This window comes from Phaseolus vulgaris, chromosome 6, assembly GCF_051622355.1.
Source record: "Phaseolus vulgaris cultivar YP4 chromosome 6, ASM5162235v1, whole genome shotgun sequence".
Taxonomy (NCBI): domain Eukaryota; kingdom Viridiplantae; phylum Streptophyta; class Magnoliopsida; order Fabales; family Fabaceae; genus Phaseolus; species Phaseolus vulgaris.
In genome coordinates this window covers 19,831,643-19,854,842 of record NC_143503.1, presented here as the reverse complement: position 1 = coordinate 19,854,842, position 23,200 = coordinate 19,831,643, and the positions used below count along the sequence as shown (strand labels likewise).

Here is a 23,200-nt window from a genome sequence, read left to right as displayed (position 1 = left end):
TTGTTGCGCCTGCGCCCCCCTCCTTCAAACTGTGCCGGTTTGCATAATCCGTTTCTTTTGTTGCACCTGCTCCCTTAACCTCTCAGTAGATCGGGATTGCTCACCCCGCTTCTTAGGCATCCTCTCAGACCTACTATATTTAGGTATATTCACCTGTAGTTTCCACGTACCGATCCATATAACGTCCAACTTCTTCTCCAATGCGTACGCATCTTCCACTCCTTGAAATCTAAGAAAACCATACCTCCTATTTCTAGAATTAAGCTTTCTAGAGATGAAAACGTCCAAAACCCGTCCCCACCTCTAAACGACTTTCCACAAATCCTTTTCAAAGAAATGGTCTGGGAAGTTTGTGAAGAAAAACGAAAAATCTGCCATAAAACCAACCCTACCATTCTTTGTTACCTCTTTAATCATGACATAGGAGAGTGACAGATCGTTCATTTCAAATTGACATCCTTCATTTCTTTATTTCAAATCAATCAATTAGAAAACCAATATTACCACATATTTATAGTTTCTTTAGCATCTATACGTTAATCTTGATAGGAAAAAATTTATTTAATCTAATCCATATTTAATCATAAAAAACGAAGTTATTGGTTTTGAACAACAAAGAGTGATTAATGAAGTCCGAGAGCGTGATTTACTACCAACCTTACAAAGAGAATGATTTATTATGATAAGAAAATTTATCATATAATTATTAATTGTTTAGTGAAATTCAACTTTTTAATCTACTCATATACCAGGATCTATTAGAATTATTTGTTGTATTAACTTATAAAATTGATAATTTATGAGTTTTTAGTTGTAGAAGAGAAGAAACTCATTTGCTATAATTTTTTAATTGAATGATTTATTTTTAATAAATAATTACTTGAAAAGTTAAAATTTTAAAAATAATCATTAAATTAACAAATTTTAAGATATACTTTTGTTTTTCTTTTCTAATAAAAGTTAGATGTGAAATAAATGAATTAGGATTAGTTGTAGAAATTAATTAAAGAATATTTTTCTGACAAATTAATTTAAAATTAAATAATTATATTTTTGTGTTCCCAAAAATAATTTTGTTCTTGGTCATTCCAAATCTCCAAATTTATTCCACGCCCCTTCACCGGAAGCCATTTTTCGGTGTGAGGGAGTATTTGTGCAGTAGGTGTTGGAAAGGAGACAAAAGAAAAGGAGAAGGATGTTGTTTTCTATAGCCACCATTTTCTGAGATCGAAAACCCTAATCATGTTGCGGATATTCCTCTCTTCTTCCAACCTGAAATCACTGCTCAATCAGGTATTCACTCTCTCCCTTTATTCCCGATTCAATTCCACGTTTCTATTTTTCTTCAATTCAATTTCATTTCTCTTCTTCTTATTCCAATCAGGTCTTTCTTTTTCCAGTTGAAGGATCCAAGATTATTGCTACCGGCCACGAGCCAGAGGAGATTCAAGACAATCTCCAGGTATCTTAGTGTAGGAGCATAATAACTGTTGGTTTTTTCCAGTTGAAGGAGGACATCCAACTCCCGAAACAAAGGAATATAGCTCAACTCAATGATCTTGATGCAGATACCCGATTTAAGATTGTTTAATGTAATAATCCTAGGACAAGTCACATTGAGTTAGTGACATACATTATACTGATGGTTTGTTGGATACTTATAACTTACCATCTATTTTATCCTAAGTTATTTATAAATCTGGCAGGTCGCAAAAGAAGAAATAGTTAATCAAGCAAAAAAGGAAGGGTGGTTATAGCTTATGACATCATGGAATTCATTACAGATACATAGCCTGATGTAAGTAATTTTAATTCTTGGTTGTTTGGCATTCTGATTATGTAATATAATTTAAACATATGCATTGCTGAAAAGAAGCAATTAAAAGGGAAAATTTGAGTTATCAAGTTTCAGTAACATAATTTCCATTCAATATACTTCATTTGTTGGACAACCATGCATACATATTTTAATTTGGTTAAGATTTATAAGTAAACAAAATTATTTTATTAAAATCAAATCCATCCTTTAAATATACAAATGAGAAATATTTTTTTAGCAAAAATAACTACATGCACCCAGAAAAGTTTAAATAATTTTAAAATTATATTAATTTAAATTTTATTCCTCTAAAATATATTTTATGAAATATAATAATTACAAAAGAATATTTTTTTAACAAATTAATTTTGACTTAAATAGTTTAAAGATTCAAATTGAAGTTGCAACAATCAATCAATTAATCAATTAAATCAAAATATCATTGAATCTAATCTAGATTTAATTATCAAATCAAGATTTAGTTGATTATTAATTTGATTTCTAAAATAAAAGATGTAAAGAGTAATCAGCAAGTGCATATTTTTCTAACAAATTAATTTTGAATTAAATAATTTAAAGATTCATATTCAAATTGCAACAATCAGTCAATTAAATCTATCATTGAATCTAATCTACATTTAATTATCAAATCAAGATTTAGTTGATTATTAATTTGATGGTTGGTTAGTATTTTGAATAGAATAACTAACTTTGGAATGGATATGTGATACTAAATTTTATCTATTGTTATTAGTTGCCTATCTTAAATTATTGTTAATGCACCAAATCTATATAAATGCTGAAATATATAAAATTAGATTTTAAAGATTGAATCAGCTTTAATGGAAAATATTTGCCTCTTTAACTCTTGTCATTAATTACCATCTTGATATAATCATTTTATAATAGATTTACAAAGAATATCAAGATGAGATAAACTAAATATTTTAAATTAGATTTTCAAAATTAAAATATCTTTAACAGTAAAGGTTTCCTTTTTTAAATCATACTATAAGCAATCCATGTTGAAATAGATCTACAGATAACGTTCAAATTTTTCTTCTTCAGACGCTGGATTCACCTGCTTTTTGTTTGAAAGAGAGTTCGGATTTGGAAACCTAAGAAAGTCTGTCACTTGATAACGAGGTAAGGTTTTGGTTTAGTTTAAATCATCTTGGTTATGTTTATTGATGGACTGAAAATTAGAAGACTTATACATATCATAGGAATTTAGTTAGTTTTGATGGTTGGTTAGTATTTTGAATCGAATTCTATTATTGTTCTTGATGAGCAGTGACATTATGATGAGAAGAGATGAATTTTGTGCACCAAAGATACCAACTCTGGTTGATCTTTGTGTTCAGAAAGTGATAGATAATATAAGGTACCTTGGAAATGTTGGTTATGTTGATGAGCATCTGCTTGAGCGAATCTTACCTCACTGCACAGTTGACCAGTTGATGAACGTGGAGAAGTCCACAAAGGTAAGATGGTCTCTTCTTGTTGTTCTTGTTGACTGTCAATGAAATTTTAACAAGTATGAAGTGCTTATCTAACATGCTTGATGTGGTTTTGCAGGGTGTTATTGTAACTCAAAGAGAGAAAATGAAAGGTTATCATATTAACTGATGTGTATTGCAATGTGTTGATAAGGAAGTAATTTATACACAGGGTAACACATGGGTACCCTTAACACCCCCCCTTAAACTCATGGTTGGATTGACCATAACCATGAGTTTATCCCGTACATGCAGAAACAATATGCCAGAAACAGGCTTGGTAAGGGGATCAGCAACTTGAAAGCGTGCTGGAAGATGAATTTTTTTATTACGAACTTGATCACGAACAAAGTGGAGGTCCAGTTCAAAGTGTTTCGTTTTAGAGTGCATAACAGGATTTTCACTTAGCAGAACAGCTCCAAGATTATCCGAATACAGCTTTGGTTTGGAACCTTGGATGCGCAACTCAGAAAGAAGAGATTGAATCCACACTATTTCAGCAAGGAGAGCTGCAACTGCCCGGTATTCTGCTTCCGTACTACTTCTGGAAACTGTTTTCTGTTAGTGAGATGACCAGGAAACAAGATTAGACCCTATGTAAATACAGTATCCAGTTGTGGATTTGCGGTCGTCAACGTCTGCACCCCAATCTGCATCCGCAAAGCCAATAAGAGAGGTCGTCGAGTTGGGGCGAAGAAACAATCCATGTGTAATGGTGCCAGCTAAATTACGAAGAATTCTCTTCATAGCTTGCCAATGGTGAAGTTTCGGATCATGCATAAAATGACAAACACGATTAACAGAGTAAGAGAGTTCAGGCCTAGTTATAAGAAGATATTGAAGTGTACCAACAACTGACCTATACAGGGAAGGATCATGGAATGATTCAGAAGCATTTTGTTGGAGACGCGAAGAGGATGTCATAGGCGTGGGTTGAGGTTTAGCATGGAGCATATTTGTTTTCTGTAACAGCTCACGTATGTACTGGTCCTGAGAGAGATGCATGTCACCGGTAGATGTTCGAGAAACTTGAATTCCTAAAAAATGATGAAGACTACCTAAATCTTTTAATGCAAACGAAGAACGCAAAGTGGTAATGAGGTTAGTAATTTCAGTAGGTGAAGATGCGGTGATGATTATATCATCAACATAAACCAGGACAAACATAGTATAAGACGACGTGAATTTAGTAAACACAGAGGTATCACTTACTGTAGGACAAAAACCAAGATCATATAAAGTTGTGCTAAGTTTAGAAAACCAGGACCTGGGTGCTTGCTTGAGGCCATAGATAGCCTTGTGTAATTGACATACAAGAGTGGGATCATGAGAGATAAAACCTGGTGGTTGCTGCATATACACACGTTCACTGAGATCACCATGGAGGAAAGCATTATCAAGGTCCACTTGACGAATAGCCCAGTTATTTGTAACAGCATGCGAAAGAACAATACGAATCGTGGTGGGTTTGACTACAGGACTCAAGGTCTCACTGTAGTCAAGTCCCTCAGTTTGATTGAAGCCTTTGGCAACAAGGCGTGCCTTGCAACGTTGAAAAGAACCATCTGCATGCAATTTGGTTTTAAAAATCCATTTACAACCTACCAGAGAGGCATTGGAAGGGAGAGCAGTGAGAGTCCACGTTTTGTTCTTGAGGAGAGCTTGATACTCATCAGTCATTGCTTGGGACCATACAGGAGAAGTCATAGCTTCCTTGACAGAAGAAGGAGGAGAAGGAATAGTAGAAACAACAGTATAAATTTTGGGTTTAATGATGCCTACCTTGGCACAAGTGGTCATGGGATGAGTGTTAGTAGGGGGAGGAACAGCAGGAAGAAAATCAATATTACCAGTTGCAGAAGCACCAATGGCAGGAACAGAATTGCCAATGGTACCAGTTGCAGAAGCACCAATGTCAGTAGTGGAATGGCTACCAGAAACAACATGCTCATTAACAGAATCAGTATTGGTATGAACAACAGTCAAAGTGGGGGAAATATCATGTGTGTGCTTATGAGAAACAGCAGGCATAACAAAATTATTCGAGTCTTCATTATATGGAAAAGTAGTTTCATCAAAACGAACATGACGAGACACAACAGTCTTACCAGTGGGCAGGAAACAGATATAACCTCTATTAGTTGGACTGTATCCAAGAAAGAGAGAACACTGTGATCTAAAATTAAACTTATTATTATTATAGGGACGTAAATTTGGATAACAAGCACAGCCAAACACTTTGAAAACATTATAATCAGGTTGCCGTTTAAACAACCTAGCATAAGGGTTATCACCATTCAACACAGGGGTGGGAAGAGCATTGATAATGTGGGTGGAAGTGATGAAGGCTTCAGCCCAAAAACGACGTGGCAAAGAAGCAGTGGCAAGAAGCGTTAGGCCCATATCAACAATATGTCTGTGCTTTCGTTCAACATATCCATTTTGTTCATGGGTGTAGGGACATGTAAGTCTATGGTGAATGCCACAATGTTCAAGGAAAGGTTTAAGACAAAGAAATTCTTTGGCATTATCAGTTTGAATAGAGCAAAGTTTAGAATTTGTTTGGTTTTCAGCAAAACTTTTGAATTTTTTAAACACAGAGAAAACCTGAGATTTAGTATGCAGAACATATATCCATGTATATTTGGTGTAAGCATCAAGGAAAGAGATGTAATACCTTGCACCATTGGAAGCAGGTATAGGAGCAGGGCCCCAAACATCAACAAACACAAGTTCCAAAGGGCGAGAATAAATGGTAATAGAAGAAGTAAAAGGAAGCTGTTTATTTTTACCAAGCATACAAGCAGAGCAAAATTTGATATCAGAAGAACAACGTATATTACAATGCTGTAAAATTTGTTTTAATGTGCCATAATGACAATGACCAAAACGTTCATGCCAGATATTGGCGGTGAGTTTATTATCTACAAAAGAAGTATGAAAAACAGAGGACAGATGAGGAGTGTGCATGGTTGGAAAGGTGTAGAGACCATCCTTAAGAATGCCGCGAAGAAGAACTTTGTTCGTAGCCTGATCAACAACACAACAATGGTTAGCATGGAATTGAAAATACACATGATTGTCACGAGCAAACTGAGAAACACTAAGTAAGTTCTTGGTTATCAGCGGAACATGTAATAGATTGCGCAATAATAAGGGTTTATCCGTGAGAGAAGAACGAAAAATTGCAGACCCAGTATTAGCAATAAACAAACCTGAGCCATTACCCATTTTAACAGTTTCAGTGCCGTTGTAAGGTTGCTTGGTTGTGTAGACAGTGGGATCTTTCGTTACATGATGTGTAGCACCACTGTCAGGGTACCAAAGTGGATCCTCAGTGGTGGAATGAATGCCCAGAAGAGACGCATCGCTGGGTTCAGGGTCTGAGATCGAAAATTGAGAAAAATTAGCACGAGGAGGTGGAGTGGGTTTGTGGTCATACCATTGCCAACACTGGAGAGCCGCATGACCATATTTGCCACAAACTTGACACGTTGGTTTGGAAGAGGTCCAAGAACCACGAGCTGGAGAACGGGAAAAGCGAGAACCACGTGCAAAATTTTGGGAGCGAGAAAACCCACGACCACCACGATTGCTATGGAACTTGAAATTGGCTCTGTCATTAGTGGGATTCGAAGGTGTCCAAGTTGAGAGAGCGGCAGTGGCCGGAAAACTGAGAGGATCGAGTTGATGATGGCGTTCAAGACGTTCTTCTTGTACCAGAAGCAGAGCTTCAATCTCTGCAACCTTGTAAGGATCAGTTCTAGACAGAATGGAAGCAACAAAGGGATCAAAATCAGGAGGAAGACCATCAAGAATGGTTTCGATGTGATCTTCAACGGAGATTGGGGCACCAACAGCAGCCAGCGCATCCACCGCGCGTTTGATATCCAAAACATATGCTGAGATAGAACGATCTTTCTTTGGATTCTTTAAGAGGAGTTTCAATTTCTTGATCTGGGCTCGAGTATGAGAGGAAAAATATGTGTTTAGGGTTTGCCAAATCTGTGTTGCAGAGGTAAGACCCACCATTTGGGTTAAAATCGGAGTGGTCATGTACGCCAGAAGCCACGCAACCAGCAAATTATCTTGTTGCTTGTAAGAGATGAATGCAAGATTGGGGGTGAGGGTTCCATCGGCCGCAGAAAGACGGCGCGGAGGAACGTCAGTTCCGTCAAGAAACGAGGAGAGCAATAACCCATCAACGGTGGCCAGAACCTGTTGTTTCCACAACAAAAAATTTTCGTCATCCAGTTTGAGCGGAATAGGAGTGGTAAGGTGATGTAGGGAGACGGAGGAGGAACTCTTGGTGGAGATAACCTGGGTGGACGAAGATGATGTAGAAGAAGAGGAGGAAGAAGGATCGGAAGCAATGAAAGAAAAGCGGAAAAAAAAACTCTAGCTCATGATACCATGTTATTGTAACTCAAAGAGAGAAAATGAAAGGTTATCATATTAACTGATGTGTATTGCAATGTGTTGATAAGGAAGTAATTTATACACAGGGTAACACATGGGTACCCTTAACACAGGGAAGAGATCTCAGCCCTGTAACTGATAAGTTGTGGAAGAAGTTTTTTGAAAAGCAGTTTGGCACAAATTCTACTAATGAAGTCATTAAGAAGATGAAAGAAAAGAAAGTGTCATTTAAATGGGCACAGCTGTATGAGGCAAAAGGAAAGGAAATGGCTCAGGCTGAGAATGAAGCACTTGATCGAATCAAGCAACTGTACCAAAAAGAAGATGCAAGTATGATCCTAGTCCCTGTTTTTTTCAATGTATTTTTTGGTTTTTCTTCTTTGTTTAGGAAAGGTACCTTGCTGTGCCTTTGTATATATTGATTTACTTCTAATAAACATGAATTCTTGATTTAAAACAATACTACTTCTATTAATTACTGGTTTGATATGATTAGCCTTACATTTTACACAGAGGAGCAATGTAGCAATTCTTGGATAGTTATATTTCTTGTAAATTGTTTAGCTTCAAGTAGTCACCACCAAGTATTGGACTTTTGCAGGAAAACAAAGCAGGCAAGTAAGGCTATGCACTAAAGTTCCACCTTCAAGTAAAAGAAGATTCTGGGGAGGTAACCCTTTATAGTTTCCTTAGTTCACCTACTACTCTTTTGTCAAGAACAGTTTGAATTTGATCAAGTTTTAGCTTTTATTTTTTATTTCATGTTTTTAATGATCTGTTGTAGATAATGGACCTGGATATAATGTATCAAATTTTAAGAGCAACATAATGAAGAAGGCGAAGATAGAATTTATGAAGAGGTAATATTTCTTTTTATAATCATTTGATGCTTCCATCTAGCTAAGAAAGTGAGCAAGTTTTCTCTCTGGATCATTGAGAAACTACACTCTTCCTTGCATGCATGATTGCATTCAGTTATTTATCATCCCTTTGCCACATATAGATATAGATTCAACTGTGGTAAAACATTAAAAGAGAAAGCATTTTCCATTTTATAATTATGTTTCATACAGTTGTGTCTGCTACAATTTTGTTTTGTGATCATGCTTCTTGAAGCTTATAAACTCAACTGAATACTGATTTCAATTATATATATATTTTTTAATTTTATACAGTCATGAGGTAAAGAATATTGCAGCAATGAAGAAAAATTGTATACAGAGGAGTCAAAGGTGCATATAACATCATTTCTTTCATTCATTGAAACTATTTCATGTTATTCACTTTTGTCCATCGTTTTTGGTTTATAAGATTGAATTTATTTTACCTTTTTATCCCTTTTTCATGTTCTGTTTTAATTAACAATTGTCATCTTGTTTAGTTCATCAAGTGTCACGAAAACCAGAAACATTTTTGGAATTGGTTCATCTTCCAAGGATGCTAAATCTACAAAAAGGATATTTTAAGGGGCAGCCCCAAAGATAGAAATGTCATGTATTAATTTGCTCTTCAACTGTAACATTTATCTTATCATAAGAAAAAATTGGCTTCCTGCAAACAATTCTACTTTTTGTTGTTGTCATATTTCACAAAGAATCATTATCATCCCATAAACTGTCTCTTGAATTAACTCCCACCATTTTGTTCTTCTCAACTTGTTATGAGTGTGTTTGTTCGAACCCATCAAATATGATTGATTCTCATATCTATTTTACTGTCAAATTACTTTCTTTTGTATTATAAAAGTATCTATAAAATAGTAAACTAATGTAAAGTTTGACAAAAACAATTGAAACAAAAATATTATGCTGAATCAACAAAATTAAAATTTTAATCAAGAAACTTTAACTTTGTGGTATTTAAATAAAAAAAATGAAATTTAAATAGCTTTATTTTTCACCCGTCAAATTTCGAATTCCAAAGCAGAGGAAGAAATAATCTTTCTTTTTGAAAAATTGGCTTACAAAGTTAATGTAAAAATAAAATGTATCCATTAACATAAAGAGGAACTATTCAGCACCATGCTTTGTCTATCATCAACGAAAAAAATGTATTTTACTCTTTTTATGAATAAACATATTGAATTCTAATTTTGTTCCTATTGATCCCTTAAATTTATTTCTTTTACGCCATCATATAATTCAAAATAGTACTTTACAATAAATACTATAAAAATCATATTTTAGATTTTTTTATTTTGGGAAACGAAATTTAAAGAACTTGTGATTTTCACGAGTCAAATTTTAAACTCCAAGTGGGGAGAAGAAATAAATTTTATTTTTAAACTCCAAGTGGGGAGAAAAAATTACTAATTGTATTTACATATTTATTTATTTATATTGTAAGGTCAAATACAAATTAATGTATTCTCAAAATTATTTTTAAAATTCCTAAATTTCTAATTTTTTAGATGAAAGTTTTTCGTTTGAAACATATTGGGAAATATATAAGCAAACAATTTGTAACTTTATAAAAAAATATTATGTTTATCTCACCCATAAAATTTAGCACATATAATGGAATATTCATATATATTTAGTTTATCCATGGTCGAAGGGGGAGAGGGTTCTAGATTGGCGTGGCTCTGATTCGTCAGAATTGGGTTTTTCAAAGCCAAATTGCCTCATTTCATCAGCGGAATAGCTGGAGGTGCGGCGCAGAGTTCTTGGCGGCAACTTATTAGCCTTCTAAAATGACGGAGGGTTCTGCGGGTTTTCTCATACCATGGGCTTGTTTGATGGATCGGGAAGTATGTCTTGATAAAAAAATATATTCTATATCCGGTCAAAGGAAGACTTTTGCTCAGGCTTTGGGAAATACATGTGACATTCCTTTGTCCCAGCTACCTACTCCTTGTATTAAGGGTGACATGATTGCTGTCCGGATTGATGAGGCAGATTACTTGGCTGGTCTTGAGGATTGCAAAACCCATCTCCATGGTCGGATTATTCTATCTAAGGGGGATAAACCTCTTACACACCTGGATTTAACTAAAAAGTTGCAGCCGGTGTGGAAAGCTCTTGGACCATGGAAAGCAATTCCTCTTGAAAAAGGTTTCTATGAGTTTGAGTTCGCTTCTATAGAAGACATGCGATGGGCCCTCGGGATGGGTTCGCTGAAGTTATCTCCTGGTTTATTGAGATTGTTTGCCTGGACAAAAGACTTTGTCCCAGCTACCATGAAGAATACCAAAGCTCAGACATGGGTTAGAATCTACCATTTGCCTTTGGAGTATTGGAAACTAAATACAATATATTCCATCTTTAGAGGCCTTGGTACTCCTTTATCTTTGGATGAGCATACTATGAGAAAGAATAGGGGTATGTTTGCTAGAGTGTTGGTGGATATTGATCTTCTGTCCCCTCTCTCCGATCAACTTTTGGTTGAACGTCCAGACTTTGCTTTTGTAGCTGGTGTGGAATATGAATGGCTCCCTCCTTTTTGCTCTCATTGTAAGATGATTGGGCACGAGCTTGCTCAGTGTCGGGCGATCCATGACCAAGGTCGTGTTCTTGGGCCTTAACATAAACCTTCTCAGAAGGCATCTTTTGATGAACGGGACCAAGGGAGAACCGTGATTCCTAAACAACGTAAAGAATATAGGAAAAAAGATCCGGAGACAAAACTCGTGGAAGGCCTCATTGATAAGTTGAAAGTTGATGAAACAGGTGGAGGGGAGGATGATTTTGCAGATATGCCTCCTCTTGAGGATGCTTCAGATCATGATAGGTCCTCACCCAAGCAGGGGTTGTCCACTCCCACTTTGGATTCACTTGTTGTTATGCAAGCTAAGGACTCAGAGTCAAATTCAACAACTTTTATTGATGATCATCATGTGGAGGTATCTGTTCCTGTGATTGTACCATCTCCGTTGTGTACTACCTCTCCTCGGAGGGTTAAATCACATGCGGATACTAATGCACCAGTTCCTAATGTGGAGGTTTCTGCTATTGTGACTGTACCATCTCAGTCGCCTCATACCTCCCCTCGGAAGGCTAAATATCTTGGGGATGTTAAAGCAATATCGTTGGTCCTTCAAAATCACTTTTCTTCTCTTGATGGTTTGGAAACTACAGATGTGGGAGTTGATTCTCATATTGGAGCGTCAACTATTCCGCCTACCATTGTTGGAATTAATTCTGATCATATTGAAAATCAGGTTGTTTCAAAATTTTGGGCTGACTCTAATGACATGGAGGAGGATGACAGTGATAATGGGGAGGAAACAGTTCGCACTAAAAGAAAACCAGGGAGACCACCTAAGGGGACTGGTAAATCCAGGAAAACTGCTAAGGCAGTTCTCTCTACAACGTCGCAATGAAGGTCTCTTCATTTTTTTGGAATGTCAGAGGATTGGGGAACCACAAAACTGTGGAGATGTTGCTTAGTTTACTTAACCTACATAAACCTCTCCTGGTTTTTCTTGCTGAACCCATGATGCCGTACACTAATGCTTTCGACGTCCTTTTCAAATCTGTTAATATGCATTTGGTGGCTACGTCTCCTATTGTTAATAAAGTTGCTAAGCTTTGGTGTTTGTCAGTTCCTAATCTTGTCTAAAATTTCTTTGTTAATGATCAATTTATCTTTGTAACTTGTCGTTTGCAGGATAAAAGTTTTAGCTTTGCAGGTGTTTATAGTGCTAACACATACTTGTCTAGACGATTTTTATGGAGGGATCTTAGTTTCTTCACAGGGCCTTGGTGTATTCTGGGAGATTTTAATGTTGTGCTCTCGGCGGATGACTGTAAAGGGGGGGGGGGTGGCTCCTAATCAGGTTTCTTGTAATGAATTCCTGGACTGGATTAATACTAATGATTTTTCTTGTATGCCTTTTACTGGATCTTGTTATACTTGGTGTAACGGAAGGAGAGGGTTGCGTAGAATTCACAGAAGACTGGATAGGGCTTTATGTAATGGAGTGTGTCTGGATGAATGGGAATCTTGTTCTTACCAGGTTCTTGTTAAAAATTGTTCTGATCATTCCCCTATTCTCGCTAGTCTTGCTAGTAATTCTTTGCGGAAGGTTAGCAATTTTCGTTTCTTTTCGATGTGGCTTCAGGAAACTTCGTGTCTAAAGCTTATTCATGATTCTTGGGCTAATCAGGTTGTTGGTTGTCCTATGTTTATCTTGCAACATAAGTTAAAAAGGTTGAAACTTGAGCTCCGAGACTGGAATAAAAATTCTTTTGATAATGTTCATAATGGAGTTCTTCTTAAGCAGGGCATCCTTCTTGGTATTCAAAAAAGCTTAGAGACTGCTAGTTTGTCTGATAGTGATGGACTTCTCTGTCAAGAAAAGATTGCTAAGGAGGAGCTTGATCATGCTCTTCACTGTCAGTATTTGTTTTGGAAAGAAAGGGCTAGGATGTTATGGTTCAAGGATGGAGATCGAAATACTGCTTTTTTCCCTGCGGTGGTCAAAAGGAGATATAATTCTAGTGGGATTCATCGTCTACGGATTGATAATGAGGTTACGGAGGATCCTAAAATCATTGAGGATCATATTTTGGACTTTTATAAAAATCTTTATGCTGAGTCTATTTCTAATGTTCTGGATACTGTTAATATGGAAGATTTTATTGGTACTTATATTCCTGCGATGGTTTCCTCTGGGGAGAATATGATGTTGATTAAGTGTCCAGATTTTTCTGAAATTAAAAATGCTGTTTTTAATCTTAACGGTAATAGTGCTCCTGGTCCTGATGGTTTTGATGGTGTTTTCTATCATTCTTGCAGGGAAATTATTGGGATAGATGTTTGCAATGCTGTTCAACAGTTTTTTAAACAAAACTGGGTTCTCCCTGGAATGAACAGTAATGTGGTATCTCTTATTCCAAAGGTTCAGGGTGTTGATTCCATTAAAGATTACAGGCCAATTGCTGTTGCTAATTTCAAGTTTAAGATTATTTCCAAGATACTGGCGGATAGGCTTGCACTTGTGGTTGCTAGAATCATTTCTCCTAATCAATATGGATTTGTGTAGGGTAGACAGATTCAGGATTGCATTGGTATTGCTTCTGAAGCTATTAACCTACTTTCTAAAAAGGTTAGAGGAGGTAATGTGGCTTACAAAGTTGATATTCATAAAGCTTTTGACACTCTAAGTTGGAAGTTCTTATTATTAGTTTTAAAACGCTTTGGTTTTCACCCCTCATTTGTCGGTTGGATTAGTACAATTCTTCGTTCAGCTATGCTTTCTATAAGAATAAGTGGTAGTTTGGTGGGTTTTTTTCCTTGCAGTCGAGGGGTAAGACAAGGTGATCCATTGTCTCCTTTACTTTTCTATCTTGCAGAGGAAGTTCTTAGTAGAGGTCTCTCTAAGCTTGTGAATGATAAGAAGATTTTAAATATGGCCAGTCCGCACGGTTATCTCACTCCCTCTCATATTTTGTATGCTGATGACATATTTATTTTTTGTAGGGGGGATATTAAGTCTCTTAGAAATTTGAGTTCTTTTCTTAAAACATATGGTGATTTTTCTGGTCAATATATTAATAACTCTAAAAGTAGTTTCTTCACCATGGATAATTCTCTAAGATTTGTCACAAAAATTCAAAATATTCTTTCCTGTAGTCATGGTTGTTTGCCTTTCCATTATTTAGGAGTGCCTATCTTTGTTGGTGCTCCAAAGTGTCGATTTCTTCAACCTTTGGCTGATAAAGTTAAATTGAAGCTAGCATCTTGAAAAGGTAAATCTCTTAGCATGATGGGTCGAATTCAGCTGGTCAATACAGTGATTACTGGATCTCTAGCTTATAGTTTTAATATGTATAAGTGGCCTGTTTCACTTATTAAGCAAGTTGAGCAGTGGTGTCGGAATTTTATTTGGACTGGTGATATTATGAAAAAAGGTATTGCTACCGTTAATTGGGGGAAAATTTGTTCACCTCTTGAGGATGGAGGCTTGAATATCATTAATCTTCATCATGAAAATAATGCATATCTTCTTAAGTTTGCTTGGAACTTTGCTTATAGCGACAAACCTTGGTCTTTACTCTTGAAAGCCAGGGTTCTTAAATCAAAATATGAATTTCGAACGGTTTATAGATCTTCCTCTTTCTGGCCTGGAATTAAGCAATTTTATTCTACCATACTTGACTATACTTATTGGACTGTTGGTACAGGTTCTTTTATTAATTTCTGGAATGATAAATGGTGTTCTACTACTTCTTTAGCAAATATTGCAGGGTTATCTGATGGTGTTAGCATTCCGGATACAGTCTCTCAATTTTGGACAGGTTGTGATTGGAATATTCCCTTCTCTTTACAGCAGATGCCTCTTTTTTTTAATCATATCATGATTAGAGAGGAACAGGATATTCCTAATTGGATTCTAAATGAGTCTGGTCGTTTCACTCTTAAATCGGCTAGGACTTTTTTCTTGGAACCAGGAGTTCCAAGTGGTTGGGGTAAATTCATTTGGTCTTCGTCTATTCCGCCTTCCAAAACTCTAGTACTCTGGAAAAATTTTCATGGGCGACTTCCTACAGATCAACATATTCAGAATAAGGGTTTGCATATATGTTCTATGTGTTCGCTTTGTGAAAAGCAAGAGGAATCTATTTAACATCTATTTTTTGAATGTTCTAACGCATTGCATATTTGGAGTTGGGTACGACAAATTTTTCTTACTTCTTATTTCTCTAATAAGGATGATCTACTTTCTTTTATTAAGAGTGATGGTAGTCCTTTGGTTAAATTGATTAAGCTTGCGGTGATAACCTTTTCTATATGGATGATATGGCGTATGAGGAATTATGCTAGATTTCAGGATAAGATTGGGGTTTCTAAGGCTATTTCGATAATTAAATATTTAACTTGTCTAGTGGGAAATTCGTCTAAAGCTTCAATGAAGAATGATATGTTGGACTTCAACGTGATTAAGTTTTTCGGTATTAAGACTCGTAGTGGTAAAGTTCTTCGTCCTCTTCCTATTAGATGGGAATTTCCTTCACCAGGCTGGGTCAAAATTAATACTGATGGGGCTGCTAGGGGGTATCTTGGTCTTGCTACTTGTGGATGTATTTTTCGTGGGAGTATGGGAGAATTTATTGGTGCTTTTTCAGCATTTCTTGAAGTTCAAACTGCTTTGGTTGCTGAGTTTTATGGAGTTATACATGCTATGGAGAAAGCTCAAAAAATGGGACTTACTAATGTCTGGCTTGAATGTGATTCTGCCTTGGTTTGTGTTGCGTTTACTGCTAGGACTAACGTTCCGTGGATGCTTCAGAATCGATGGAATACTTGTCTTAATTTTCGTGGGACAATCAGGTTTAGGGTAACTCATATTTTTCGTGAAGGGAATGCGTGTGCTGATAAGTTGGCTAATTTAGGATTTATTCATAGAGAATCTTTTCATTGGTATAATAGACTCCTAGCTAGTCTGTTCTTAGAATTCTTTATGAATATGTATAATCTACCTATGTATCGTTTGTGTTAACATATGGGTTTTGGTCTAGTCCCCCCATATTTTTGTATTTTCTTTCTTTTTTCTTTTTTTAATAATATTTTTTTTTTCATGTGATGACAGATGATTGTTGTTACTTGAGGTGTCAGCTTAGCTGAGATGTCAAGTTGCATAACGATGCCTAACACGAAAACTTTATAAAAATAAAATAAAATTAGCACATATAATGAAATATTCATATATATTTAGTTTATCCATAAAATTTAGCATATAGAGTGGAATGTCTATGTAAGTCCATGCAATGATATACGAAAACTTTAGGAAGAATATTTCTCAAGATATCTTCATCACTTTTTTATGCTTAGTTTTTCTGATATAATTTTCTTTCTAATTCTTTTTGTTCATAAGTATGAATTAAAATAATAAGATTCATATGAAAAATAACTTTAAATGTATAAGCAGTTTCATAATTTGAAAAAGTAATATAGATTATAGTTTTGAAATTTTCGTTTAATTTAAGGATTCTCCTTCAACAATTTGCTATAAGAGAACTTGTTCCTCCTTTTTTTTTCATAAATATTTTTCTTCTTTTTCTTTCTTCTTATTTTCTCTTAATTATTTTGTTTTTGTACTTTTTTTTTAATTTAATGGATGTTTTTTTTTTCTTTGATGGATGGTTCGTCTTAATCAAATAATTGTTTTTCTTGTAAAGAAAATAGGGTTATATACTTCTAAGAGATGGTTGAATTTGTGATTTTAAACTCTTTTTAATCAATAAATAGATATTGAAAAACTTTTATTGAAATAATTTATTAAGAAGGCGAGTTCTTGCTAAAACACAAATATATTAAAAAAAAAATGAAAGATAAGGATAAAAAGGATTTAGGGTTTAGTGTTTATGTTTTAGAGTTTTAATCAAATCAATTCTACGTCCAATATAAATATACTCAATTGAGAGATATTATTTTCACTATCTAAGAAATACCATACTATAATCACACTACAAATGCAAAGCATGTAATAAAACAAGATATACACCCTCTTAAAAAACTCTAAATAGATACTAACTAAAAAACACTTTAAGCACAAAGTATAATGGAAAAGATATTACATATCAATAAAAGATTAAAATTATAGAGTAAATTATAAAATTCACATCACTTAGCCTTTATTATTGAGTTTCTTCAAAAGAAATGAAACAAGGAAGGTTTTAACTTCTTGAAATGTTCTTGGGACTATGAAATAAATATTAGAGTAAATAATTGATTACTATTCAAGAGAACTTTGAAAATTATTTATATATAAAAAAATAGTTTCTATAATAACTTATTTAGATACTATTTTATAAACTAAAAATTATTAGATACTTAAAAAATTATCTATTTTTAATAAAAAAAATATAATATAATTAGATACTATATTTTTTATAGCTAATAATAAAAATAAAATAAAATAAAATAAAAATAGTGAAATTTTTTTAAGTCCCTTCTTAATATGTAATTGGAAACCAAGTTTTTAAGTCACTTTTAATCTATTTTAGAGACTAATTTTTAGTCAATAAAAATAATAAAATTAAAAATTTATTTTTTTTAGTTTTTAATCATCATATAATTAGTTATCTAAATAATTTGTGATTTTCACCAGTCAAATTTTGAATTCCAAGTGGGGAGAAGAAATAAATTTTATTTTGGAAAATTTGCTCTTTATTCTATTTATGAATTTATTAATTGATTTTTTTTTTTTAACTAATCCTTAAATTTTACCATTTTTAAATAAAATCCTCAATTTTAATTTTATTTTAATTAATTTGTAATCTACATTAAAGGTCTATAAATTTATTTATTAAAATATGTAAATTCTAATAATCACAAGAATGAATTAAGGAGAAGGTAAAGTGGAAGCATGCTTATGCATTTCATTTGTATAAGTTTAGTCTGCTTTGGTGTAGGAATGCACTTTCCTCTATTTGCTCTCATCATGATTATTATTATTACTATATATGTTACCTTTTAAACTAATCTTTTGTTGTTGCAACCTCAACAATGCATTTGTCACCATCAAGTAAAAAAACCAAGTTCACCTTTTATTCTATTTATAAATACTACGAAAATACAAATGCATGTTTCTTTCTGTATTTTTTATTTTTACTATTTACATATAGTTATATTTAGTATTAGAAATTAATAAAAAATATTATTATTCAGACACTTATATTGTAATTATAAATTTATATTTCATTTTAATAAATACGAATACACATTATAAAACACAAATATTTATGACTACACCTACTCATATATTGTAATCTCAACATAGTCAACTTTTTTTTTTATCAGCAATAACACTTAAATATAAAATGTGAATCACTTCAGAGGTGGTTCAACTCTTATACATAAAGCAATACCTAGAGACAAGCTCAAAACACCTACCTAACACCCCTTATCACTAACCATACAAGAAAAACCTAACATCACATCAAAAGACTAAACTCATACATTCCAAAGGTTCAAAACACCAACTAGAAAAGGGAAACGAAGCAGAACTTGATTTTGCAGAAATCCAAGACCAAACCTTAGCTTGCATCAAAGTGCACACTTCAGACGCGTCGGCCACCCCTGTTGAAAATTATAAAATTCTTGTGATTCCAAATTTCTCCCAACATAATCAACTTAGTAGTTATATATGGTAATAACTTAATCATGATTAAAATGAATAGAAAGATTTTGGTTCGAGAACAGATCATAAAAATTTTTAAATGGATGGATGAAAGTCTACTTTCAATATTAAGTAATTTATTAGATAATGGAAAACTATTTAAACTTATTTTATTTAATTAATTTAGATTAAAAAAATATTCTATTAAAACTAAATCCATCAATTAAATATACATATGAGAAAGAATATTTCGATGATGTAATTATATTTCAAATAATTTATGTAGAAAAAAAAAAACTAGATGCCACCACGGAGAAAAGTTTAAATAATTTTAAAACTATATTAATTTAAATTTTATTTCTCTAAAATATGTTTTATGGAATATAATAATTACAAAAGAATATTTTTCTAACAAATTAATTTTAAATTAAATAATTATATTTTATTTAAAATCACTTTAAAATAGAAATTCAGTTATCATATAGTATATTAATGTACATCTAATATTTGTTTAAAACAATATAAACTAATTTTTCGAAATAAAATTTAAAATGGCAAATTTTTAGTATATTATTAGACATGTTACTTTTATATCTTAAATTTTTATTTTTCCAAGGATAAAATAATAGTAAATAAAGAATTTAATAAAATTAATTAAATAGATATGTATCTAATATAACCTTAACTGTTTAACATTTTATTTATTTAATATATTTAATAATATTTACATGTAAAAAAAATATTTTATTAAAACCGAATCCATCCTTTAAATTTACAAATAAAAAAAATATTTTTTTAATAATGTGATCAAATTTCAAATAATTTATGTAAAAAAATAAAACCTACATATATGTATTTATTCCATTAAAACTAAATCTATCAATAAGAAACAAATTTTTAATAATGTGATCAATTTTATTCTACATGCATGGTTAAAAATGTTAATAAATATTAATTTCAAATTTCAATTTAAATATAATAACACATTTTATTTGAATGTTTTAATGGATTTTAAATGTTATGAACCTCTAAAATTTATGTTTTATTTTAGTTTTCAGTATTATAAAATTATTATATTATGTTTAAATTTTTTTTATGTATTATTTAGGGATTCTAATAATTTTAACAATACTGTTTCAACAACAATTGGAGTGAAATTTTAAAAACATATAAGTTGTTATTATTATCATTATTTATAGTAAGAAAAGAATTAGAGATTAGACAGAAATAAACATAGTTGAACAATTATAGCTAATACTTTTTAATTTTTTTAATACAATTATTCCTTTTAACAAAATTAAATAATTAATACTATGTTAGTGACCCTAAGTAAAAAAGTATAACATTATTTCAAAGTAAATACTCACTATAATTATAATTATAAAATATTTTAAAATTTATAAATTACTTTTTAATAATAAAAATAAGGTTAAATATTGTCTTTATTCGAAATATTTTATACTTTGATATTTTGAGATGTACGTACTTTAATTTTAAACACTAATCATTTGATATTTTTATTTATTTTATTAATTGTTAGTGTCACCATTAATGTTACATTCGAGCCAATATATCATTACATCCGAGTAAATATATTATTGCATCATCTTTCAGTGACCATCTCTTTCCTCACATAAAAGAGGCAAAGAGAAAAAATAAATAAATAAACACCTTTTGTTTCCATATTTCTTTTTGGAATAATGACTTCGACACCTTCGTATCCAAGATGTCTGAGAACAAAACAAAAAACATGTAAATAAGCTTAAATTCCTCTCAAAATTGTTGCAAATCTGAAACGTACAAAACAAAACATGATTAGGTTTACCGTTGTAGTGTCTTGTGAAAAATAAATTGAGAAACTTACTCGTTTGATAAGACTGAGGGAAATTGGAGAAGAAAGTGTGTTGGAGGAAGAGTCACTTGTCCTAATTCAACTAAGGGATCAAACTTCATGCACTTAATAATGATAACGATTTTCCTCTAGATTAATTCAATACAGTTATGCATTTCATGTCAAACTATTAATAATAAAAAAACAAATTAATTGAAGATTGGTGAAAAAAAAGAAAAAGAAAGAAGGAAGTGTTTTGCCATCATTCTGGAGACTTTTGCTTACTCTATCACTAGTACAAAATATGAAAACAACGACCCTACATTTAAGACATTTTTACGGTCAGACGCTGTCATTCAAAACGTGGTGACATTTTTTAAATTAACTTCCTATAAGAAGATAGCTATTTGTTATAGCCGCATTCTTAAAGAAAGCACTTTGTTTTAAGAATGCGACTATTAGGTAAAACCACATTCTTTAATAAAACGCTTTGTTTAAAAATGTGGCTTTACCTCATAGTCGTATTCTTAAAATCATTTTTTTACCCTAACATAGAAGTGCGTCACTTACGCTTTCATACTTTCCTTTCTCTGGCGCTTCGTTCTTCTGCTTTGGTGCTTCCTCTCGTCTTCCTCGAGCATACATTGTCTTCTTCGTGCCATTGGTAAGTTCGTTTCGAGGTCTATACTCCTGCTTCACTATTGGTTTTTGTATTTTTTTTGTTTCTCTTTTTTGTTTGTTTTCTGCCATTGTTTGAAGGTCAGTACTGTTTCATTGTCACGTAGTTGTTTGGATTTTTACTGTGTCCTATTTGCTCCGTCATTGCTACTGCCCCCTCTACCGTCGTCGTTGCTGCCAGTCCCGCACCGCTCTTCGCCACCATCGTTGCCTTCATGCACAAAGTTGGCGGTGTTTTAATTTTTTTTAATGTTATTAATTAATTTATTTTTTATTTTTTATAATTTGTATTTTTTAAAATTTATATTATTTTTGTTTTTAGGTTAGAATAGAATTATTAAATTATTAGATGGTAGATAGATTTATATTATTTAATATTTATAATTAATATAATTATTTTAATTTGTATATTTAGTATTTATTATTAATTTATATTATGTTAGTTGTTAGGTTAGAATAAAATTATCGTGTTGGTATTGAGTCCGAGGGTGTTTGACCCTAGGTAATTGATACGTGCTGGTATTGAGTGCGAGAGTGTTCAACCCTCGACAAATGTGAGATTTCACACTCTTAGTAAACACCTGAATGACTATTACAGAATATAATAGATCGAAGTTGGATTAATTCTGTTCGCATAAGTGATGAGTACGAAGGAGGAGTAGAAAATTTATCCAATTTGCGCAACGTAACGCGAATAATAGTGGTCATGATGGAGAAAATATTAGGTGTCAGTGCGTTAACTGTTTGAATGGAAGGATACTGGATATTAAGAAAATCAGGGAGCACCTTCTATGTGATGGGTCTCTTCGATCTTATACAACTTGGACATGGCATGGTGAATTATTAAAATTACCACGTGTTTTCGTCACTGAAGAATATGTAGGGTCGACCATGGATGATGTAGTACATGATGATCATTTGGAGGACATGATTCGTGATGTGGGAGCTGAGTCTTTTGCATAAGCGCATGAATATGGAAGTATGTCAAGCAATGTAGAGACTCCATTGTATCCTAGATCAACTAACTTCACGTGATTGTCGGTGGTGTTAAGATTGATGAATTTGAAGGCAATAAATGGATGGATTGATAAAAGCTTCATGAAATTGCTTCAGTTGTTGAAGGATATGCTTCAAGAGGGAAATATTGTACCTAAATGTAATTATAAGGCCAAAAATATTCTTTGTTCAATGGGTATGGAGTATACAAAGATACATGCATGTCCTAATGATTGTATATTATAGTGGAAATATTTTGATTTGTTGAAAAGTTGTCTGAGGTGTGAGTTATCACGTTATAAGTTGAAACAACAATATGATAATATTATTGAAGAGATAGAAAAGCATGGACCCCCAATGAAGGTTGTGTGGTATCTTCCCATTCATTCCAAGGATGAAGTGTTTGTTTGCAAACCCAAATGATGTTAAGAATCATAGATGGCATGCAAACGAGAGTTAATGTGAAGGCATGTACCGACATTCAGCTAATTCTATTCAATGAAAGAAATTTGATGATGAGTTTCTAGAGTTTGGTAAAGAATCAAGAAATATCTGACTTGGTTTAAAATATCTAGAGTTGTGACATGAGTTTCTATCGCAACAAGTGTATGCTGATCCGGTTGAGGCGCTTGTTAGTCTTGCTCCCAAGAGCACAAAGGAGAGTTGTGCGGCTCTTACAACATCAGGGGATGATATCATTGGCCAGACGAGCCAATGTGAACTATTGGTAGAGGGCGACATGCTTCCTCAAGTGGTGGTCATTTCAAAAGTCTATCAAGAGGCCTACATCTTACATAACGTTCCTCTCTCCCTGATGTGGGGAAGGTAAAAGTTGAAAGAGTACAAGTAGCTGATGCTTGTGTTCCACTACCTTTAAATGAGGTAACAAATGT

At 33.1% G+C, this 23,200-nt stretch overlaps 1 protein-coding gene across 1 annotated transcript; it reads left to right on the top strand.

Annotated features, from left to right (window-relative positions):
- Positions 1-1,139: 1,139 nt before the first annotated feature.
- Positions 1,140-9,330, top strand: LOC150027263 (uncharacterized). Its single transcript, XM_090303069.1, has 10 exons — positions 1,140-1,293; positions 1,385-1,462; positions 1,707-1,798; positions 2,888-2,965; positions 3,114-3,303; positions 7,851-8,067; positions 8,339-8,407; positions 8,522-8,597; positions 8,913-8,969; positions 9,119-9,330. The coding sequence occupies exons 5-10, from the start codon at positions 3,121-3,123 to the stop codon at positions 9,201-9,203; spliced, it is 687 nt and encodes a 228-aa protein (XP_090159195.1). The 5' UTR covers positions 1,140-1,293; positions 1,385-1,462; positions 1,707-1,798; positions 2,888-2,965; positions 3,114-3,120; the 3' UTR covers positions 9,204-9,330.
- The last annotated feature ends 13,870 nt before the right edge of the window (positions 9,331-23,200 follow it).